This window comes from Leucoraja erinacea, chromosome 4 (genome assembly GCF_028641065.1).
Source record: "Leucoraja erinacea ecotype New England chromosome 4, Leri_hhj_1, whole genome shotgun sequence".
NCBI classification, from domain to species: Eukaryota; Metazoa; Chordata; class Chondrichthyes; order Rajiformes; family Rajidae; genus Leucoraja; species Leucoraja erinaceus.
Genome location: NC_073380.1, coordinates 5,800,049 through 5,822,720, shown reverse-complemented (window position 1 = coordinate 5,822,720; position 22,672 = coordinate 5,800,049). Strand labels below are relative to the sequence as shown.

Here is a 22,672-nt window from a genome sequence, read left to right as displayed (position 1 = left end):
GGTCCCTGGCGCTGTAAGGCAGTAGCTCTACCGCTGCGCCACCAGGCCGCCGTAATATTGTCCTAAAGGCCCTGTCCCACTTTCATGACCTAACTCACGACCCCTGCCGAGTTTGCCCTTGACTCATACTCGCAGCATGGTCGTCACGAGGTCGTAGGAGGTTGTAGGTAGGTCGTGATGCTAGTCGTAGGTACTCGTGGCAGCAAGTAGGTTGGGGCGTTTTTTACAACATGATGAAAAATGTCCACGAGTAAAAAAAGATCGTGAATTAGGTCATGAAAGTGGGACAGGCCCTTAAGGATGAATTAGTCAAAATGTCTGCAATGTCTCAAACAGATGCCAAACAAACTTGTCCATTCTTGAAGAAAGACGAAACGCTTAATAATTCCCCGCGGTTATCAATAAAGTCTAATTTAATGAACAAGCTTCTTGTTTATTGCTGGGTGAACACATAGTTCAAGGTACACAAAATTGCTGGAGAAACTCAGCGGTTGCAGCAGCATCTATGGAGCGAAGGATAGGATAGGCGACGTTTCGGGCCGAAACCCTTCTTCAGACTGTTCAAGGTGTTTATTTGAGGCATTAAAAAGAGATGAGTTTCACATTTTCACAGTGGGCCCAAGCCCAGAGCTAACTGTTAGTTGTTGTTTAGTGAAATTGTTTCCTCAGGCAAACTCTTTCTCAATTGTTGTCTATCTGGGGCTGAACAAAGAAGACCTGTTTCTGAATTTAAATTCAGGTTATGCAATCCGTGCCTGGTTCCCATTGCTGAAGGTGTGGCAGGAAGATAATTGGGTAAATATTTGTGCAGGAGCATTCAATGCCAGGCGAGAGGCGAAATAATTGCTTGTCTTTCTTTGACACTAAAGTCCTGAGAGCATTAGGTGCTGCAACACCATTCACCAAAAATAAATTAATTAAATTATCTCATGTAAATGCTCATCGTCAAACTAATTAGGAGGTGATCTTACAGAATTATGAGAGGAATAGATCGACTAAAAGTCTCTTGCCCAGAGTAGGGGAATCGAGAGCCAGAGGACATAAACCTCTGAGCCAACAGTGTCGAAACAGGCCCTTCAGCTCAACTTGCCCACACCAACCAGCATGTCCCATCTACACTCGTCCCACCTGACTGCCTTTGGCCCATTTACCTCTAAACCTATCCCATCCATGTACCCTGTCTAAATGTCTCTTATACATTGCGGTAGCCCCTGACTCAACGAGCTCCTCCGGCAGCTCATTGCACCTACCACCCTTGGTGTAAAAAGGTTACCCCTTTGGTTCCCATTAAATCTTTCCCACCTCACCTTAACCAGAGGACAGAGGAACATAAGGCATTGATTTTTTTTATGCCAAGGTTGTTGAAGTGTGGAAAGAGCTGCCAGAGGAGATAGTTGAGGCAGATACTATTGCATCATTTAAGAAACATTTAGACAGGTATAAGACAAGTACACGGATAGGACAGGTTTAGAAGGAATATGGGCCAAATGTAGGCAGGTAACACTATTGTAGATTGGGCATGTAGATTAGTATGGGTTCTTGATTAGTCAGGGTGTCAGGGGTTATGGGGACAATAGACAATACACAATGGGTGCAGGAGTAGGCCATTCGGCCCTTCAAGCCAGCACCGCCATTCAATGTGATCATGGCTGACCATCCACAATCAGTACCCCGTTCCTGCCTTCTTCCCGTATCCCCTGACTCCGCTACCTTCAAGAGCCCTACCTAGCTCTCTCTTGAAAGTATCCAGAGAACCGGCCTCCACTGCCCACTGAGGCAGAGAACTCCACAGACTCACAACTCTCTGTGTGAAAAAGTGTTTCCTCATCTCATTCTAAATGGCTTACCCCTTATTCTTAAACTGTGGGCCCTGGTTCTGGGCTCCCCCAACATGGGGAACATGTTTCCTGCCTCTAGCGTGTCCAAACCTTTAATAATCTTATATGTTTCAATAAGAACCGCCCTCATCCTTCTAAATTCCAGAGTAGACAAGCTCAGCCGCTCCATTCTCTCAGTATATCACAGTCCCGCCATCCCGGGAATTAACCTTGTGAACCTACGCTGCACTCCCTCAATAGCAAGGATGTCCTCCCTCAAATTTATAGACCAAAACTGCACACAATACTCCAGGTGTGGTCTCACTAAGGCACTGTACAACTGCAGAAGGACCTCTTTGCTCCTATACTCAACTCCTCTTATTATGAAGGCCTACATGCCATTCGTTTTCTTCACTGCCTACAGTACCTGCATGCTTACTTTCATTGACTGATGAACAAGGACCCCCAGATCCCGTTGTAGTTCCCCTTTTCCCACCATTTAGATAATAATCTTCCTTCCTGTTTTTGCTACCAAAGTGGATAACCTCACATTTATCCACATTAAACTGCATCTGCCATGCATCTGCCCACTCACCCAACCTGTCCAAGTCACCCTGCATTCTCATAGCATCCTCCTCACAGTTCACACAGCCACGCAGCTTTGTGTCATCTGCAAATTTGCTAATGTTACTTGTAATCCCTTCATCTAAATCATTAATATATATTGTAAATACCTGCGGTCCCAGCACTGAGCCTTGTGGTACCCCACTAGTCACTGCCTGCCTTTCTGTGAGGTTATCCACTTTGGTAGCAAAAGCAGGAAGGAAGATTTCTGAAAGGGACCCATTAATCTCTACTCTTTGTTTCCTGTAATTGCCAACCAATTTTCTATCCATGTCAGCACTCTACCCCCAATACCATGTGCCCTAATTTTGCCCACTAATCTCCTATGTGGGACCTTATCAAATGCTTTCTGAAAGTCCAGGTACACTACATCCACTGCCTCCATTTTCCAAGTTACATCCTTAAACAATTCTAGAAGATTAGTCAAGCATGATTTCCCCTTCGTAAATCCATGCTGACTTGGACCGATCCTGTTACTGTTATCCAAACGTGCGGCTATTTTATCTTTTATGATTGAATCCAGCATCTTCCCCACCACCGATGACAGGCTAACTGGTCTATAATTCCCTGCTTTCTCTCTCCCGCCTTCATTAAAAAGTAGGATAACATTAGCTACCCTCCAATCCACAGGAACTTATCCTGAATCTATTGAACATTACAATTCTTGTAACTTACAAAAACTTACAAAATTCTTAAGGGGTTGGACAGGCTAGATGCAGGAAGATTGTTCCCGATGTTGGGGAAGTCCAGGACAAGGGGTCACAGCTTAAGGATAAGGGGGAAATCCTTTAAAACCGAGATGAGAAGAACTTTTTTCACACAGAGAGAGTGGTGAATCTCTGGAACTCTCTGCCACAGAGGGTAGTTGAGGCCAGTTCATTGGCTATATTTAAGAGGGAGTTAGATGTGGCCCTTCTGGCTAAGGGGATCAGGGGGTATGGAGAGAAGGCAGGTACGGGATACTGAGTTGGATGATCAGCCATGATCATATTGAATGGCGGTGCAGGCTCGAAGGGCTGAATGGCCTACTCCTGCACCTAATTTCTATGTTTCTATGTTTCTATAAATCCTGTGGTTTTAAAGACATAATTTCCCAGCCCTGGCCCTCTTGCAGCCATGTCTCTGTAATTCCCACAACATCATACTTGCCAATTTCTAACTGAGCCTCAAGCTCATCCACTTTATTTCTTATACTTCGCGCATTCATATACAGCACTTTGACTTCGGTATTCACCTCCCCTCTCACTCCGGTCCCTATCAGCCCTGACCTTACTCTCTTATCCCTTCTCGAACTTTCCTTCCCATTAAGTCAGGAGAATGGGGTTGAGAGGGAGAGATAGATCAGCCATGATTGAATGGCAGCGTGGACATGATGGGCCGAATGGCCTAATTTTGCTACTATCACTTATGAACTTATGTTGGCCAGCATTGACAAGTTGGGCCGAAGGGCCAGTTTCAACACAGTAGACTATGACCCTATGAATAATTAAATATTAATTGCTAAATAAATACCGATACAAGATTTTACAAAACTCACTAGTGCAACAGGAAGGAAAAGCAGCTGTTCAAAGAGTCGATGACGGTAATTCTTCATGGTTCAGCTGTACCTGTAACAGAGAGATAAATGAACAATAAGACTACGCAATATCAAACAAAAGAGGGCATAGTTAAAACAATTCATTGTATTTCACTGGATGATTTTAAACCATTCTCTGCAGAAATAGCAGATGAACATGTATAAACTGTGGGAGGCATGTAGGCGCAGCGGTAGAACTACGGACTTAGCCAGAGACCCGGGTTCGATCCCGACTACGGGTGCTGTCTGTACGGAGTATGCACGTTCTCCCCTTGACCTGCGTGGGCTTTCTCTCCGAGATCTTCGGTTTCCTCCCACCCTCCAAAGGCGTACAGGTCTGTTAGGTTCAATGGCTTGATATAAATGTATAAATGTAAAACTGTCCCTAGTGTGTGTAGGATAGTGTTAATTTGCGAGGATCGCTGGTTGGTGCGGAATCTATAGGCCGAAGAGCCTGTTATCTTAATTAACTAAATTAAAACAAAACTAAACTAACTGATCTCCAATGATGTATTATTAGTAAATCATTCCATTCTTTTTTTATCTTCACATTTGTGGGTTTTTTTCTCTTTCTTTCTTACTCTCTATCTATAAAAACAAAACTAGAATCAATCTACAATTGATAATATTAATAATGTACGACTGATATACATGAAAATATTTACCATAATATGTGTTTGCTTCTAATAAAAATAATTTAAAAAGACTAAACTAACTGAAATCATTTCAAATACCGAGTCTGAACTTCTCTGTAATGTGAAAAGAATTATTGTCAATGACTAAGTTGTGATTTAAGAGTAAAAACAGGCCACATTGCTCATCAGGGAGGCTCCATTAAGGTTACCACTGATCTGATTGTAACCCCAACTCCACATTCCCAACTACCACCATCACCTTTTACTCCTTTCCTTATCAAAAATATATTTGTCTCTGTCTTAAAAATATTCAACGACTGACTAAGGAAGAGACTTCCAAAGACGCAAGGCCCTGCAAGAGATAAAATATGCCTCACCTGGGCCTAATGTGCATTTTATCCACATCCACCTTTGAGATTTCAAGGACATAAGGTCATAAGTGATAAGAGCAGAATCAGGCCATTCGTCCCATCAAGTCTACTCTGCCATTCAATCATGGCTGATCTATCTCTCCCTCCTAACCCCATTCTCCTGCCTTCTCCCCATAACCACTGACACCCGTACTAATCAAGCACCTATCTATCTCTGCCTTAAAAATGTCCACTGACTTGGCCTCCACAGCCTTCTGTGGCAATGAATTCCACAGGTTCACCACCCTCTGACTAAAGAAATTCTTCCTTATCTCCTTTCTAAAGGTATGTCGTTTAGACTGGTCCTTGATTATGCAGCTGGCCTTGCCTTGCTGAGGCAGTGTGAGCTGTAGATGGAGTCAATGAAAGGGAGGGGCGACATGGGTGGAATAAGTGACAAAGCTGCAGTTGAACATACTTGTTTAGAACGGGTGTCAAGGGTTATGGGGAGGAGGCAGGAAAATGGGATTAGGAGGCAGAGATCAGTCATGATTGAATGGCGGAGTAGACCCAATTGGTCGAATATCCACTGATTTTGCCTCCACAGCCTTTTGTGGCAAAAAATTCCACAGATCTACCACTCTCTGACGAAATAAATTCCTTCTTATCTCCTTCCTAAAGGAACGTCCTTTAATTCTGAGGCTGACCTCTGGTCCGAGACTCTCCCACCAGTGGAAACATCCTTTCCACATCCACTCTATCTATGCCTTACTCTATGTAAGTTTCAATGAGGTCCCCCCTCAACCTTCTAAACTCCAGCGAGTAGAGGCCCAGTACCGTCAAATGCTCATCATATGTTAACATAGGTGGCATGAAGGCGCAGCGGTAGAGTTGCTGCTTTACAGCGAATGTAGCGCCGGAGATCCGGGTTCGATCCCGACTACGGGCGCTGTCTGTACGTAGTTTGTACATACTCCCTGTGACCTGGGTGGGTTTTCTCCGAGATCTTCAGTTTCCTCCCACACTCCAAAGACGTACAAGCTTGTAGCTTAATTGGCTTGGTAAATGTAAAAACGGTCCCTAGTGTGTGTAGGATAGTGTTAATATGCGGGGATCGCTGGTCAGCACGGACTCAGTGGGCCGAAGGGCCTGTATCCGGGCTGTATCTCCAAACTAAACTAAAACTAAACTAAGAGTTGTGAACGTAGCCCGGTTCATTACACAGACCAGACTCCCCACCATCGACTCCATCTGCACTTCATGCTGCCTCTGGAAATCAGCCAACATAATCAAGAACCATTTTGACCCTGGTCACTCCATCTTCTCTCCTCCCTCTCCCGTCAGGTAAAATGTACAGAAGCTTGAAAGCACGTGCCATCGGATTCAGTACCAGCTTCTTCTCCACTGTTATCAGCCTACTGAACCATCCTCCGCAAGCTAGGGTGTAGTCTTGATCTTCCAGCCTACCTTATTACAGATCTTGCACTTTTCTTCTGTGACTATTACATTATAATCTGCATTCTGGTATTTTTCTCATTGCAGTCTCTACGTATGGCTCAAGTGTACAACGATAACCAATGTCCCTTCCATTGACTCCATTTATACCTCATGCAAGGCCAGCAGCATAATCAAGGACGAGTCACACCCTGGCCAATCCCTCTTCACCCCTCTCCCATCAGGCAAAAGGAATAGACATGTGAAAATGCACACTTCCAGATTCAGGAACAGTTTCCAGGCAACTGAATCATCCCACCGCAACCAGAGAGCAGTCGTGCATTACCATCTACCTCATCGGGGACCCTCAGACTATCTTTGATTGGACTTTACTGGACTTTATCTTGTACTAATCATTATTCCCTTATCATTGAGTCATAGAGGGATACAGTGTAGAAACAGGCCCTTCGGCCCAACTTGCCCTCACCGGCCAACATGTCCCAGCTACACTGGTCCCGCCTGCCTGCGCTTGGTCCATATCTCTCCAAACCTGTCCTATCCGTGTACCTGTCCAACTGTTTCTTACTCGTTGGGATAATCCCAGCCTCAACTACCTCCTCTGGCAGCTTGTTCCATACACCCACCACCCTTCATGTGAAAAAGTTACCCCTCAGGTTCCTATTAAATCTTTTCCCCTTCACCTTAAACCTATGTCCAATGGTCCTCGAATCCCCTACCAGAACTGAACACAATATTCCAAATGCGGTCTCACCAACGTCTTATACAACTGCAGCATGGCCTCCCAACTGCTATACTCAATACTCTGACTGATTAAGGTCAATGTGCCAAAAGCCTTTTTGACCGCCTCCATCTGCGACTCGACCTTTAAGGAACCATGCACCTGTACTCCTAGATCCCTCTGCTCTACAACACTACCCAGAGGCCTACCATTCACTGTGTAGGTCCTGCCCTTGTTAGACATCCCAAAAGGCAACACCTCACACTACTCTGTATTAAATTCCATCAACCATTCCTCAGCCCACCTGGCCATTCGATCCAGATCCTGCTGCAATCTTTCACAACCATCTTCACTATCTGTAAAACCACTCACTATTGTATCATCGACAAACTTGCTAATCTTGCCCTGCATGTTCTCATCCAAATCATTGATGTAGATGACAAACAGTAATGGGCCCAGCACCGAACCCTGAGGCACGCCACTCATCACAGGCCTCCAGTCTGAGAAGCAACCTTCCACCATCACCCTTTGCTTCCTTCCATGGAGCCAATTTGCTATCCATTCAGCTATCTCTCCTTGGATCCCATGCAATCTAACCTTCCAGAGCAGCCTACCATGCGGAAACTTGTCATGTATCTGTACACTGTGAATGGCTCGATTGTAATCATGTATTGTCTTTCCGCTGACTGGTTCGCAGGCAACAAAACCTTTTCACTGTACCTCGATATACGTGACAATAAACTAAACTGAACTGAACTGAACTGAACTGATTCAGTTTGATTTGACTGTTTTGAACACAGACAAAAGTATCAGTGCGCATACCAATGAAGACTATATGTCTCCCATTGCTCCACTTGTAAGAAAAGCCTTCGTCGCAAGATTCAATCAAGTTCATCACAGCGCCAGAGACCCGTGTTGATCCTGACCCCTGACCGGGTGCTGCCTGTGTGAAGTTTGCATGTTCTCCCTGTGACCGCGTGGGCTTCATCTGGGTCCTCTGGTTTCCTCCCACATCCCAAAGTTGTGCGAGTTAGTAGGTTAATTGTCCCGCTGTAATTTGCCCCCTAGTCTGACGGGAGCGGATGAGAAAGTGGGACAACATAGAACTAGTGTGAACGGGTGATCGATGGTCGGCATGGGCTTGGTGGGCCGAAGGGCCTGTTTCCATGCTGTATTTCTAAATGTTTCTAAACATCTAGAAACGTGACCAATCCACATCCTCCAGAGATGCTGCCTGACCCGCTGAGATTAGCTTAATTTTCGAAATGCAACGTAGAAACGGGCCCTTCGGCCCACCAAGTCCCCGCCAACCAATGATCACCCGTTCACTATTTCTTTCCTACACACGAGGAGCAATTTACAGAAGTCAATTAACCTACAAACCTGCACGTCTTTGGAATGTGGGAGGAAACCGAAGCACCTGGAGAAAACCCACGCGTGCAAACTCCGTACAGATAGCACCGGTAGTCAGGAGCGATCCCGGGTCTCTGGCGCTGTAAGGCAGCAACTCTACCGATACACATTTGCACTGCTCCTGTGCCTTACTTCAGCACTTTCTGTTGTTTTGTAAACCAGAATCTGCAGTTCCTAGAGTCTCTATACAATCAGTTTTATTTGTTTTATTCATCACATTGCACATAAAGTGCAAGTGAAATGAATTTGCCAGCAGTGGTACAATGAAAAAGAACACACAAAAACACAATAAAAATTTAACACAAACATCCACCATAGCATTCATCACTATGGTAGAAGGCACAAAATTTGGCCAGTCCTCCCATCCATTTGTCATTATCTTGCCCATTCATCTAATCAGCTGTTATCAGGCAACTGAGAGTAGTCCTGAGCTACTATCTATCTCAAGGAGACCCTCGGGCTATCTTTGATCGAACTTTTCTGGACTTTATCTTGCACTAAACATTATTCATGTTATTCCATGTACACTGTGAATGGCTCGATTGTAATCATGTGTAGTCTTACCGCTGACCGGTTAGCACGCAACAAAAGCTTTTCACTGTACCTCGGTACACGTGACAATAAACTAAACTCATTCTCCTTTGTCTTCCCTTTGTTTCCTGTTCATTGTTAACTTCACATCAGTAAATTTACATACAATACACATTGTCCACTCCTTACATGTTATGTTCAGATTTAGGAACATAGACAGGATAGACTTGCCCTTCAGCCCACAATGTCTCTGCCAACCATGACACCAATTTAAGCTGCACATCAGTGCAGAGAGTATAGCAGTTGGGAGGCCATGTTGCAGTTGTATAAGATGTTAGTGAGACCACATGTATAGTATTGTGTTCAGTTCTGGGCACAGTGTTATAGGAAAGATGTTGCCAAGCTGGAAAGAGTACAGAGAAGATTTACGAGGATGTTGCCAGGACTAGAGGGGCTGAGCTACAGAGAGAGATTGAGTAGGCTGGGACTCTATTCCTTAGAGCGCAGGAGGATGAGGGCTGAACTTTTGGATGTGTATAAGATCATGAGAGGAATACATCGAGCAAATACACAGAGTCTCATGCCCAGAGTAGGTTTAAGGTGAAGGGGAAAAGATTTAATAGGAATCTGAGGGGTAACTTTTTCACACAAAGGGTGGTGGATGTGTGGAACAAGCTGACAGAGGAGGTAGATGAGGCTAGGACTATCCCAACATTTAAGAAACAGTTATACAGGTACATGGATTGGACAGGTTTCGAGGGATATGGACCAAATATTTCCACACGGAATCACTCTATGACTCTATCGCCATTCGAGCCAGGTTATATTTCTGACATCACCAATGTTTGTCTTTATTGCCACAGTTACAGTACTTGTGGGAGAGTCTTGCACAACAGGCCATAGCCTCAGGGTAAAAGGAGGCTATGGCCTAATCGCATGACAATAGAAAGGAGATAAGGAGGAATTTCTTTAGTCAGAGGGTGGTGAATCTGGAGGTCAAGTCAATGGATATTTTCAAGGCGGAGATTGACTTGATAGGCCGAATGGCCCAATTCCGCTCCTGTTACTTATGGACTAGATTTTACTTTGTGTTGTTGTAGACGACGGAGATATCTTCACTGCCCATTTTTATTACAATCCAGAATTAGCCACATTTTGAATGGTTGGTTTTGCGGCCTCACTTTGAGACCTCACTTTGAGACTATAGCATTGCTCCATTCAGACCTACTTTATTTGAAGAAGAGTCTCGACCTGAAATGTCACCCACTCCTTTCCAGAGCTGCTGCCTGTTCCGTTGAGTTGCTCCAGCATTTTGTGCCTACTTTCGATACCAGCATCTGCAGTTCTTTCCTACATACTTTATTTGATGCTGTTTTGGTTGTTCAGTTCAGTTTGGTTTATTGTCACGTGTACCGAGGTACAGTGAAAAGCTTTTGTTTCGTGCTAACCAGTCAGCGGAAAGACAATGTAAGATTACAATTGATCCATCTACTGTGTACAGATACACGATAAGGGAATAACGTTTAGTGCAAGGTAAAGTCAGCAAAGTCTGATCAAGGATAGTCCGAGGGTCACCAATGAGGTCGACAATAGTTCAGCACCGCTCTCTGGTTGTGGTAGGATGATTCAGTTGCCTGATAACAGCTGGGAAGAAACTGTCCCTGAATCTGGAGGTGTGCTGTTTTCACACTTCTGTACCTCTTGCCCGATGGGAGAGGGGAGATGAGGGAGTGGCCAGGGTGTAACTCATCCTTGGTTATGCTGCTGGCCTTGCCGAGGCAGCGTGCGGTGTAAATGGAGTCACTGGAAGGGAGGTTGGTTCGTGTGATGGTCTGGGCTAGGTCCACAATTCGCTTCAATTGCTTATGAACTTATGAAGTGGGACTAGATTTGAGTTTGTTTTGTTGTAAGAGATGGTGATATCATCACTGTCCATTTGTATTCTTCTTCTTCTTCTTGCGTATGGCGTGCACAGCCTAAAGTTGTAGGACAACTTGTTCTATTTGATCTTATTTGATTGTGCACGCCGGGTTGATTGCATTTGACAAAACAGAGCGGACCACGTGAAGGTTACAATCTCCCAACCCATCTGTTTGTATTCCAATCCAGCCTCGTCCACATTTTGAATGGTTGGTTCTGCAGAATCAGTGTTGAGGCACTATAGCATTGCTCCATTCAAACCAACTTTATTCGATGCTGTTTTGGTTGTTGGTATCTCTCACGGCAATACCCTTGATTTGTTTTGCAATTCTAACAGCCTCCTGACCTGTGGTGTATTGAGTACGGCAGGTGTGCTAAGATTCAACTGGCGAGGCACAACAAAGACCTTGTTCCTACTGTCTAGGGGAGGCGTGTATCAGGTGCGTGTTGATGTCTATAGACGTCCGTGCTCGGATAATGGTGCATATGGCCATGCTCAGCTGCACATCTGTTCCTTCCGTAAGGTTTATATCCCACGGTGAATTCCACCAAGGCCAAGCTCGTTACTTGCAGGGTCTTTATTCTGGCATCGCACAAGCAAAGGCTTGTCCCACCTCAGCCATTCCTTCGTCTCCCCGCTACCTTCGGGCAGAAGGTAGGGAAGCTCAAAAGCGCGCTCCGCCGGACTCAGGAACAGCTTCTTCCCCTTTGTTATCAGGCTTCTGAACGGTCCTTCCATAAGCTAAGGTACTATCCGATTCACCTCTACCCCATTGCGGACATTGGACTTTGTCTATGGAACTGATGCGCTACAATGCTGAGAAATGTATTCTGCACTCTGTACCTTCCCCTTTGTTCTACCCTTGTATTTGTTTGACGAGTGTATTTGTCTATAGTATATCTGATTTGTCTGGATAGCCTGCAAAACAAAGCTTTTCACTGTAACTCTGTACACATGACAATAATAAACCGAAACCTAAATATTGCAGTTTCCACAGGTTTCTGTGGCAGGTTTGCTCATGTCTTCATTGTTTCTTGGTGGCATGTACTCAGGTAATTATTCATCCATTCTATTTGGCACTTCCCAGAGTGCATTGACCCAGGTACTCCCCAGAGAGAGCTTCTGAATAAGGTCATAAGGAATAGGAGTAGAATTGGGCCATTCAGCCCATCAAGTCCACTCCGCCATTCAATCATGACTGATCTATCTCTCCCTCCTAATCCCATTCCCCTGTCTTCTCTCCATAACCCCTGACACTCGTACTAATCAGGAATCTATCTATCTCTGCCGTAAAATTGTTCACTGACTTGACCTTCACCGACTGACTTGACCTCCACTTGACCTCTGTGGCAATGAATTCCACAATGGTGGTGTTTAAGAGGCTCTCAGATAGGCAAAGTTTAGAGGGATATGTGCCAAATGCAACCAAATGGGACTAGCACACCTCTTTGTAATTTCTTGGACGGCATGGATGGGTTGGGCTGAAGGGCCTGTTTCTGTGTTGTATAACTCTCTCTCTCTTGCTGCGTCACATGAATCTGCAGGGAATGGAGAGATATGGATCCTGTGCAGGCAGTGGAGATCAGTTAAACTTGGCATCATGTTCGAAGGATGTCTCTCACACAACACATTGGGGGTTTAGAAGATACGTCAGAAACTGAAATCCAGGCGCTGCTTGTGCTTGGACAAATGTTAAGGCCAATAAACTTTAAATTCTTCCATTTCTCCCAGCTCCACCCTTCAATTATGGCACATCTAGTTGGAGTAGCTCAATATCGCAAACAATAATTTAAAGCCAGAGGCAAAAGTGAGCTGGCACGGAATATTGTTAAGACAGGGGCCAATGCTACAATAACCATGCCAGGAAGATAAATGCACATGACGTGACTGTAAGAAAGGTAAGCTATTTTCAGTCCTGTTCACAGTACAACATGGAACTTAGAGCCTAGAACATGGAATTTAGAACATGGAATTTAGAACATAGAACTTAGAACATGGAACAGAGAACTTAGAACATGGAACTTGGAACATGGAACTTGGAACATGGAACTTAGAACATGGAACTTAGAACATGGAATTTAGAACTTAGAGCCTCGAACATGGAACTTAGAACATGGAACTTAGAACATAGAACTTAGAACATGGGACAGAGAACAGAACAGAACTTAGAACATGGAACATGGAACTTAGAACTTATAACATGGAACATGGAACTTAGAACATTGAACATGGAACTTAGAACTAGAACATGGAACATGGAACATGGAACATGGAACATGGAACATGGAACACAGAACAGTACAGCACAGGAACAGGCCTTTGGCCCACAATGTCAAACATGATGCCCAAATAATCTAATCTCCTCTACCTGCAAAGTTCAAAAACGTGTAAATTAAATATATCGACTATGCTATCAGCAGTAAATTTACTAGTGCAAATGGGTGATGGATGGTCGGCATGGACCCAGTGGGCCGAAGGGCCTGTTTCCATGCTGTATGTCTAAATTGGTAAAATGAACAATTTGCAGTAACTACAACGAGGCCTCAAAAAGTACTTCTGAATTAGTAAAAAGAGTACATGAGATTCCTGTTGATTTGCTGGAAGTTGTTGAACCAGAGTTACATATTTTAAACTACAAAGAAGCTTCCATAATAGCGGAGTCAGGGGATATGGGGAGAGGGCAGGAACGGGTTACTGATTGGGGATGATCAGCCATGATCTCATTGAATGGCAGCGCTGGCTCGAAGGGCCGAATGGCCTACTCCTGCACCTATTGTCTATTGTCTATTGTCTATAATGGACTAACTCGACTGAAATACCACAAGATGGTCTCGTCTATGAGCTCTTATTGCAAAGAACAACCATCTTGCGGCTTTCCATAAAACAGAAACTTAACCTACATTTCATTTTACTTCCCTGTTTCCATCAATGCATCAACATCGCTGAACACATGAGGAAAATGGCAGCTCTGAAAATCGATATAAATGAATAAAGCAAGTGATCATGCCGCTGCACCACACACCTCTCGGGCAGAGGCCTACCCAACCAATATCCACCTTTCCTAAACTTCAAGCCATGCCTTAGTCATTGTTCTGGAAACCCAACATGGTATTACTTGAAATTGAGAGTTTAAATACAAATTTAAAGAAATCAATTTTTAAACAAAACTATCCCGAGCTTTAGACGATCTCGATAAGGAGGGAAACATTTTGAAACGTAGTTACGCTGACAGAAAACATGAGCCTGAAAGCAATTAGTTCTGAACATGGTAATTACACTGCTGAAGGTCTGGGCTCGATTTTATCCCATTTTATTTTATTTCCTGTTTTACTGGAGACACTAAATGTTTTCTTTCTGCATTACAAAATCATTACATGCAAAATCATTCCCACTCATTCTTACTGTAAGCTGGTCAAGACAGCCATGCTACACGCCACAGCACAATAATATATCAGGATCATAGAAAGCTCTGCATTTCACACATTAATGTGGAGAAGGTATACCAATGATGAAAGTAAGACTGCATGCAGAAGCATGTACAAAAGGAGGTATAGAAACCGGCTGCTGTAAACTTGTTTGACCAGATTGTAACAGGTTGTATTAATCGGGTGGGGTCTCACCAAACCAACCACCTACAGTCACCATTTTTCTTTACATGTACAAGAACTCATTGCTGATCCTTCCCTTTCAAAGAAATGCCTCACTACGATCAGTCGTTAAACAGCAAACAAAAATAGCAACAAAAAAAAAGTCGATCGCCAGGGATGGCGAAACGAAAACATGAAACAAGAGCGCACGGACTTGCGTTTCCATCATCCTCGCGTCACTGAAAATATTTTCAAGGGAAATTAACAAAATGCTTTCTCTTTGCATCTGTGATTCCATGTTTTGGCAGGTAAAACCATTTTAACAAAGAAAGATTGCAAATCAGCTGCAGGGACATTTTCTTTAACATATTATAAGTTTAAATGCGAGCTTGCAGCCAGCTGTCCTGTCAGTCGCACCACATTAGCTAAACAACACAACCCATAGACTCTGTGGATCAACACAAAGGTTTAGTTTTAAGAACCAGCCCGAGATTGCCAATGCTCGCTCGGTCGAGTGTTCATCCCACACGCGCGCATGGATTGAGTTTTCAGTTACCTGTTGCTCAGGTGGCTGCTTCTTGCTTAATCCCCACTTCGGTTCAGAGTCTGAGAGGAACAGGGCCAGACGCTGATTAGCAGTTCGACTTTGGCAAACTTTAACCACCGTCACTTCACTGCAGCTTAATGATCTGCCCGGGCGCACAGCTCGTAAAACCCAAATGACATGCTTCTGACAAATAAGGCACAAAAAAAAAGGTCCCCGATTCAAATTGTTCAGACATACACAAAAGTGCAGCACCAGTCAGTCAGTCCTGCCGAGCTGCCACACCTACTGTGCAAACATCAATGGATAAGACACACCTCCTTGCCGTTACCATGCCCACTTTTGAATTTCCATATCGTTTAAACGGTTGGGATTTTTTTTTTTAAATCCAGTTTAGGGATTTGCATTATCCATTTATTCCCAGCACAACAACAAGCAACAAAGAAGTGTCTCGGCCTCGAAAACGTCACCTGTTCCTTTTGTGTCTTTATCTTCGGTTTAAACCAGCATCTGCAGGTCCTTCCTACACCTATTCCTTCCCTCCGGAGATGCTGCCTGACCCGCTGAGTTACTGTACTCCAGCCTTTTTGTGTTCGTCACAGTCACCAGTTGCCCCAAAACACCGGCCACCGAATGGCGAATGAGGTCTGATTGACCTGGACAATGATATGTTGGCCTGGCTCGCCTCAACGGAGCTGCAGGTCTAAAAGACATACGACAGAAGAAGAAGTGTTCGTTTAACGTGTAACCCTGCGCATATTTTAAACATCTTTATTAGACAGCACCTCTGTGGGGGGAAAAAAAAAAGAAGAGGTGACTTTTCGGGTCGTGACCCTTCTTCAGATCCGAAACGCCTCCCATTCCTTCTCTCTCGAGATGCTGGCTGACCCGCTGAGTCATTCCAGCATTTTGCGTCTATCTTCGGTTTACACCAGCACCTGCAATTCCTTCCGACACGTTAAGCAACAAATAATCCTCTGCTTTATTCCACCAGGATTTAATTTTTTTCCAATAAAAAGAGGCTTCGATATACATGTGTGTGTGTGTGTGTGTGTGTGTGTGTTTTTTTTGCTGTAGCGCCTGCCTCAGTTTACCCTCACCGATAATCTCTCGTAGACCTAAGCCTTGTTTGAAAGAGACTGGGGATTGAACATTCCTGCGTGGTCCAGTTTGTCTGGGCTGATCTGGGCCAAGGGAGAATGTCTTCCCACCCATTGAGGATGTGGAAGAAGTGAGATGTGAACTCCGATATCCGAGATCCCACAGGGGTCTGAGTCATTACATGCGCTCTCGGCAACTTCTTTTAACATCTCGGGGGAAATTGGTGGCGAGCTTGGGGGATGGGCGTGAGGGCGGGAAGGGTGAGGAGAGCAGGGTGGAAGACCCCGCAGTACCTCGTTGCACCAGTAGTGGGCACACAGGTACACATCTACTCGTCGAGCCACATGGCACTGAAACAGGCCCTTCAGCCCAACATGCTCAAGGTGACCAACATGCCCCCTCTACAGTGGTCTCACCTGCCCACATTTGTCTCATATCCTTCTAAACCTCTCCTATCTACCTCACAGGTGACCCTCAGAATATCCTAGATCGGACTTTGATGGCAATAAACCTTATTCCCTTATCATGTATCTGTACATTGTAAGTGGCTCAATTGTGATCATGTGTTGTCTTGCTGCTGACTGGATAGCATGCAACAAAAGCTTTTCACTGTACCTCGGTACACGTGACAATAAACTAAACTAAACTATCCAGTTACCGTTCCAAATGTTTAGTTTAGTTACTTTAGTTTAGTTCGTCACATGCACCGAGGTACAGTGATAAGCTTTTGATGCAGAAAGATAATTCATGATTACAATTGAGTCATCCACAGTGTACAGATACATGATAAAGGGCATTTAAATGCTGTTATTGTACCTGCCTCAACTACCTCCTCTGGCAGCTCGTTCCTCAAACCACCAAAGTTTATTGCCATCAAAGTGTGAAAAAGTTGCCCCTCAGGTTCCTATTAGGGGATTATGGGGAGAAGGCCGGAACGGGGTACTGATTGGGGACGATCAGCAATGATCACATTGAATGGCAGTGCTGGCTCGAAGGGCCAAATGGCCTACTCCTGCACCTATTGTCTATTGTCTATAAATCTTTCCCCTCCAACCTTAAACGTATGTCCTTCATTTAGTTTAGTTTAGAGATGCAACGTGGAAACAGGCCCTTCGGCCCATCGAGTCCGCGCCGATCAGCGATCCTTACACATTAACACTGCCCTACACACACACTAGCAACAATTTACATTCACACAAATCCAATTTACCTATGAACCTATACGTCTTTGGAGTGTGGGAATGTCGGAGAAAACCAAAGATCTCGGAGAAAACCCACATTCTCATGCCCTCTGGATCTTGATTCACCTGCTCTGGGTAAAAAAAGACTCTTGGAGGAAGTTTGAATATTTTAATCGGTTTTATTTGCTTCTTCTGCCACTTTTAGAATGCCAGAAGTTAATTGAGAGTTTTATGCATTTTCTAGCCAGTTACACTAACTAATTGTAACTCCAATTGTAGAGACCATTAAATGGCCTGTGCTCCAGTAATTAGTTGCACATTTTCTGTTCAAAGAGTACTTGGTTTAGTTGAGGCAGCACAGTGGCACAGTTGCTGCCTTACAGCGCCAGAGACAAGGGTTCGATCCTGACTACGGGTGCTGCGTGTATGTACGTTCTCCCCGAGACCTGCGTGGGTTTTCTCCGGGTGCTCCGGTTTCCTCCCACACTCCAAAGGCGTGCAGGTTTGCAGCCTAATTGTCTTGGTAAAATTGTAAATTGTTCCTTGTGCGTGTAGGATAGCATTAGGGTGCGGAGATCGCTGGTCGGCGCGGACTCGGTGGGCGGAAGGACCTGTTTTGCGCTGTATCTCTCAACTAAACTAAAAGTTAGTTTATTGTACACCAGAGTGCAATGAAATTCCTTGTTCACATGAAGCTCACAGGGTAAACAGCAGTAATAAATACCACAATAAGTGCAAAACAGCAGAATGGTGTCAGATTGTTGGCAACATTGGTGGTGAATCTGTGGAATTCATGGCCACAGAGGCTGTGGAGGCCAAGTTCATGGATATTTTAAAGGCAGAGATGGATAAGATTCTTGATTAGTACGGGTTTCAGGGGTTATGGGGAGAAGGCAGGAGAATGGGGTTTGGTAGATCAGCCACGATTGAATGGCGGAGTAGACTTGACAGGCCGAATGGCCTAATTCTTCTCCAATCACATGACCTTATGACCTTATAACATTCCAGTAATGCAAAAGAAAACGTAAGTGTAAATCTGGAATGAATGAATGAGGTTGAGTTAAGAATAAAAGGTTTGGCAGCAACTCAGGAGTCAAAATTGTTTGATTGTCATATGTACCAACATGTCTGTAGTGCAAAAGAATATTAAAATATTAATATGGAATAAATGAATGAGGTTGAATTAAGAATAAAACGCCTAGGCAGTCCCTCAAGAGTCAAGAGTCAGGAGTATTTAATTGTCATATGCACACAACGAAACAATGAAATTCTTACTTGCAGCAGTATAACACACTGTAAATAAAATATTCATAGACAATAGACTATAGACAATATGTGCAGGAGTAGGCCATTCGGCCCTTTGAACCAGCACCGCCATTCACTGTGATCATAGCTGATCATCCCCAATCAGTACCCCGTTCCTGCCTTCTCCCCATATCCGCCTGACCGCTATCTTTAAGAGCTCTATCTAACTCTCTCTTGAAAGCATCCAGAGAATTGGCCTCCACTGCCTTCGGAGGCAGAAAATTCACAACCCTTTGTGTGAAAAAGTTTTTCATAACATAAAGTTTTTAGATAACATATAACAAACTAAAAAATAATATATTAGAAACATAGAAACATAGAAAATAGATGCAGGAGGAGGTCATTCAGTCCTTCGAGCCAGCACCGCCATTCATTGTGATCATGGCTGATCGTCCCCAATCAATAACCCATGCCTGCCTTCTCCCCATATCCCTTGATTCCACTAGCCCCGAGAGCTCTATCTAACTCTCTCTTAATTCCATCCAGTGATTTGGCCTTCACTGCCCTCTGTGGCAGGGAATTCCACAAATTCACAACTCTCTGGGTGAAAACGTTTTTTCTCACCTCAGTTTTAAATGGCCTCCCCTTCATTCTAAGACTGTGGCCCCTGGTTCTGGACTCGCCCAACATTGGGACCATTTTTCCTGCATCTAGCTTGTCCTATCCTTTTATAATTTTATATGTTTCTATAAGATTCCCCCTCATCCTTCTAAACTCCAGTGAATACAAGCCTAGTCTTTTCCATCTTTCCTAATATGACACTCCCGCCATCCCAGGGATCAATCTCGTGAACCTACGCTGCACTGCCTCAATCACAAGGATGTCCTTCCTCAAATTAGGAGACCAAAACTGGACACAATACTACAGATGTGGTCTCACCAGAGCCCTATACAATTGCACCCTCCCGCATTCCAAAGGCGTACAGGTTTGTAGGTTAATTGGCTTCTGTAAATTGTCCCTAGCATGTAGGATAGAACTAGTGTTGCTGGTCAGCGCGGACTTGGTCGAGTTTCGTTCATTGTCACGTGTACCGAGGTGCAGTGAAAAGCTTTTGCTGCGTGCTAACCAGTCAGCGGAAAGAGATCACATGATTACAATCGAGCCATTCACAGTGTTATCCTTCACATGATAAAGGGAATAACGTGAATATCGTTTAGTGCAAGATAAAGCTAGTAATTGGTGGGCAGAAGTGATTCCATGCTGTATCTCTAAACGACATTGTTTCTATAACGCACCTTGTGAACATGCCGAATCTTCTCAGCCGCATAAGAAAGTAAACAGGCTGATAAGTTTGCTTGAGCACAGCATCAGTGAGAAGGGACCAGATTAGGTTGCTGGAGATTTGGATGCTGAGAAACCTGAAACTCATCCTCTATCTCCAGAACAAATCCATCGATGAGGACATGGATAGGAGAAGTTTGGAGGGATATGGACCAAACGCGAGTAGGTGGGGCTAGTGTAGCTGGGACATGTTGGCCGGTGTGGGAGTTGGGCCGAAGGGCCTGTTTCCACACTGTATCACTATATGACTGTAGGACAGGGCTGTGTTCACCCCCTCACTTCCTCAGGTCGATGATCTACTCTGCCGGTCCTGCTGATATAAAAGGCTGACGTGAATGCATATCAGACATCTGCCACTGAGACGCAGGGACGGGGAAAGGTGCCTAAGTGGAGCTTTGTTTGCCTGTTCAAAACAGACATGAGAGGCATGTCCCAGCTCACCCAGAAGAGCTAAGCATTCTGATGGTGAATCAAGTGTGTTTTACTGTCATGTGTGCCAGAATAGATCAATGAAGTTCTTACGCAACGGGCAGCAACAATACAATACAATACCATTTATTTGTCATTTGAACCTCACATGAAGTTCAAATGAAATTTGGTTTCTGCAGCCATACAAGAAAAGAACCAAGGCACACACCAACACAATGTTCACAAACATCCATCACAGTGAATCTCTCCTCACTGTGATGGAAGGCAAAGTCTTGTCTCTCCCCTGCTCTCCATTCTTCTCCCAATGTCAAAGTCAAAGCCCCCGGCGGGTGCTAGCAAGTCCGCGGCCATTTAAAGCCGCGCGGGGCGATGTAAGGCCCTGCTCTGGGTCTTGATGTTGGAGCGCCCAGCGGGCACTAGCAAATCCCGCGGCTGTTTAAGCCGCGCCGGGCGATGTAAGGCCCCGCTCTAGGCCACTTTCAACTCCGCAATTCGGGCGGGAGAAGTTGCTGTTGCTGGTGCTCCGTAGAGCAGCCTCCCACCGGGGACCCGTGAGCTCCCGGTGTCACCATCCACCGGAGTCGGGTCGCAGCAGCGCGTCACCACAGCTCTCCACGCTCCGAAGCCGGCCAGCTCCACGATGGTTGGTCCGCAGCTCCGCCGGCTCCGTGACTTGAGCCCCAGGTCGTTCCGGTTGGAGGCTGCTCCACGGTGCTAGGCCCCAACGATTACGGACACCCGACAGGGAAAATGTCGGGTCCCCGTGCAGGGAAGAGATTTAAAAGTTTCACAGCCGTGTATCTCTGGCTTCTTAAAAGTTGTCTCCACTTCTTCTCCTCGCTTCTCCCTGCCCATTTACCCCCCCCCCTTTTAAAGGACATACCATACCCTGTGTTTTAGCTGTCTTAATAACAGCGCCAACGGTATGTGTATGTATCACTTTGGCTTTGCACCGTGTGAATTTCAGACAGCGTTCCCCCGCTTGCCCTGTCCCCCGCCTTTGCGATGTGTATGTGTTAAAGTCGCCTTAAAAATCGCCTAAGTGGGACAGGCCCAAAAGATGCTGCCTGTCCAGCTGAGTTACTCCAGCATTTTGTATCTATCTTTGATTTAAATCAGCATCTGCAGTTCCTTCCTACAAAGTTTAAGGAGATGTGCGGGGAAAGTTTTTCTTCACACGGAGGCCTGGAATTCACTGCCAGGAGTGGCAGTTGAAGTAGATACAGAAGTGGCTGTTGAGGCTTTTAGATAGGCACATGGATATGCAGGAAATGGAAAGATATGGATCATATCTGCAGGCAGAGGAGATTAGTTTTTAAGTGACATTAAGTTTGGCACAGACATTGTGCAGGGCTGCCAACATTGGATGAGAAATTGTGAGACCAAGCCCGACGGAGCATAGCGACGGGGGGGGGGGGGGGGGATAGGAACATCCCATTGGTACGGAACTTTTGCCTTGTGCAATACGGTGCATACTGTAGCGAATCTTTTAACTTACACTTGAATGCAATATATATGCTTTAAATTGGATTGGAGCGTTTTTGAAAGGGGGAGGCTGTGCGACGATCACTGATCACTGGCCTTGGGAGTACCCGGTGAGGGAGTGGAGCAACCGAGTGGGGAGAGGGTGTGGAAGAAGGGTGTCCCCCCTCCCTGGGTAGGAAAGTTTTGAAATTTGATGTATTAAAATTATGTTTTAGTGCATTGTAGAAGTATGATTTCAATGTTTTTTGTATGATGTATTATTAAGAGGTAACTTTTTAAGGGGTAACTATATCCACACAAAGGGTGATGGGTTTATGGAACAAGCTGCCAGAGGAGGTAGTTGAGGCAGGGACCATCCCAACATTTAAGAAAAAGTTAGACTGATACATGGATAGGACAGGTCTCGAGGTATGGACCAAAAGCAGGTAGCGTAGCTGGGACATGTTGGCGGGTGTGGGCAAGTTGCGCCGAAGGGCCTGTTTTCACACTGTATCACTCTATGACTACATTATACCGCCACCATTCATGAATGCTTCAAAAACAACTGATCGAGTTTTATTGCCATATACCCAAGCATAGAAACATAGAAAATAGGTGCAGGAATAGGCCATTCGGGCCTTCGAGCCAGCACTGCCATTCAATATGATCATGGCTATTCATCTAAAATCAGCACCTCTTCCCTGTTTTTTCCCCATATCCCTTGATGTCGTTAGCCCAAA

General features: G+C 44.9%; 1 protein-coding gene across 1 annotated transcript in view; it reads right to left on the bottom strand.

The window, feature by feature from the left end:
- cdh17 (cadherin 17, LI cadherin (liver-intestine)) overlaps positions 1 to 15,485 on the bottom strand; it is a 113,937-nt gene extending 98,452 nt beyond the window's left edge. Inside the window, exons 1-2 of the mRNA XM_055633583.1 lie at positions 15,184 to 15,485; positions 3,979 to 4,048 (exon numbers count right to left, since the gene is read on the bottom strand). Of these exons, the coding sequence (XP_055489558.1) occupies positions 3,979 to 4,035 (57 nt within the window). The 5' untranslated portion in view covers positions 4,036 to 4,048; positions 15,184 to 15,485. The remainder of the gene's footprint in view (positions 1 to 3,978; positions 4,049 to 15,183) is intronic.
- Positions 15,486 to 22,672: the final 7,187 nt, after the last annotated feature.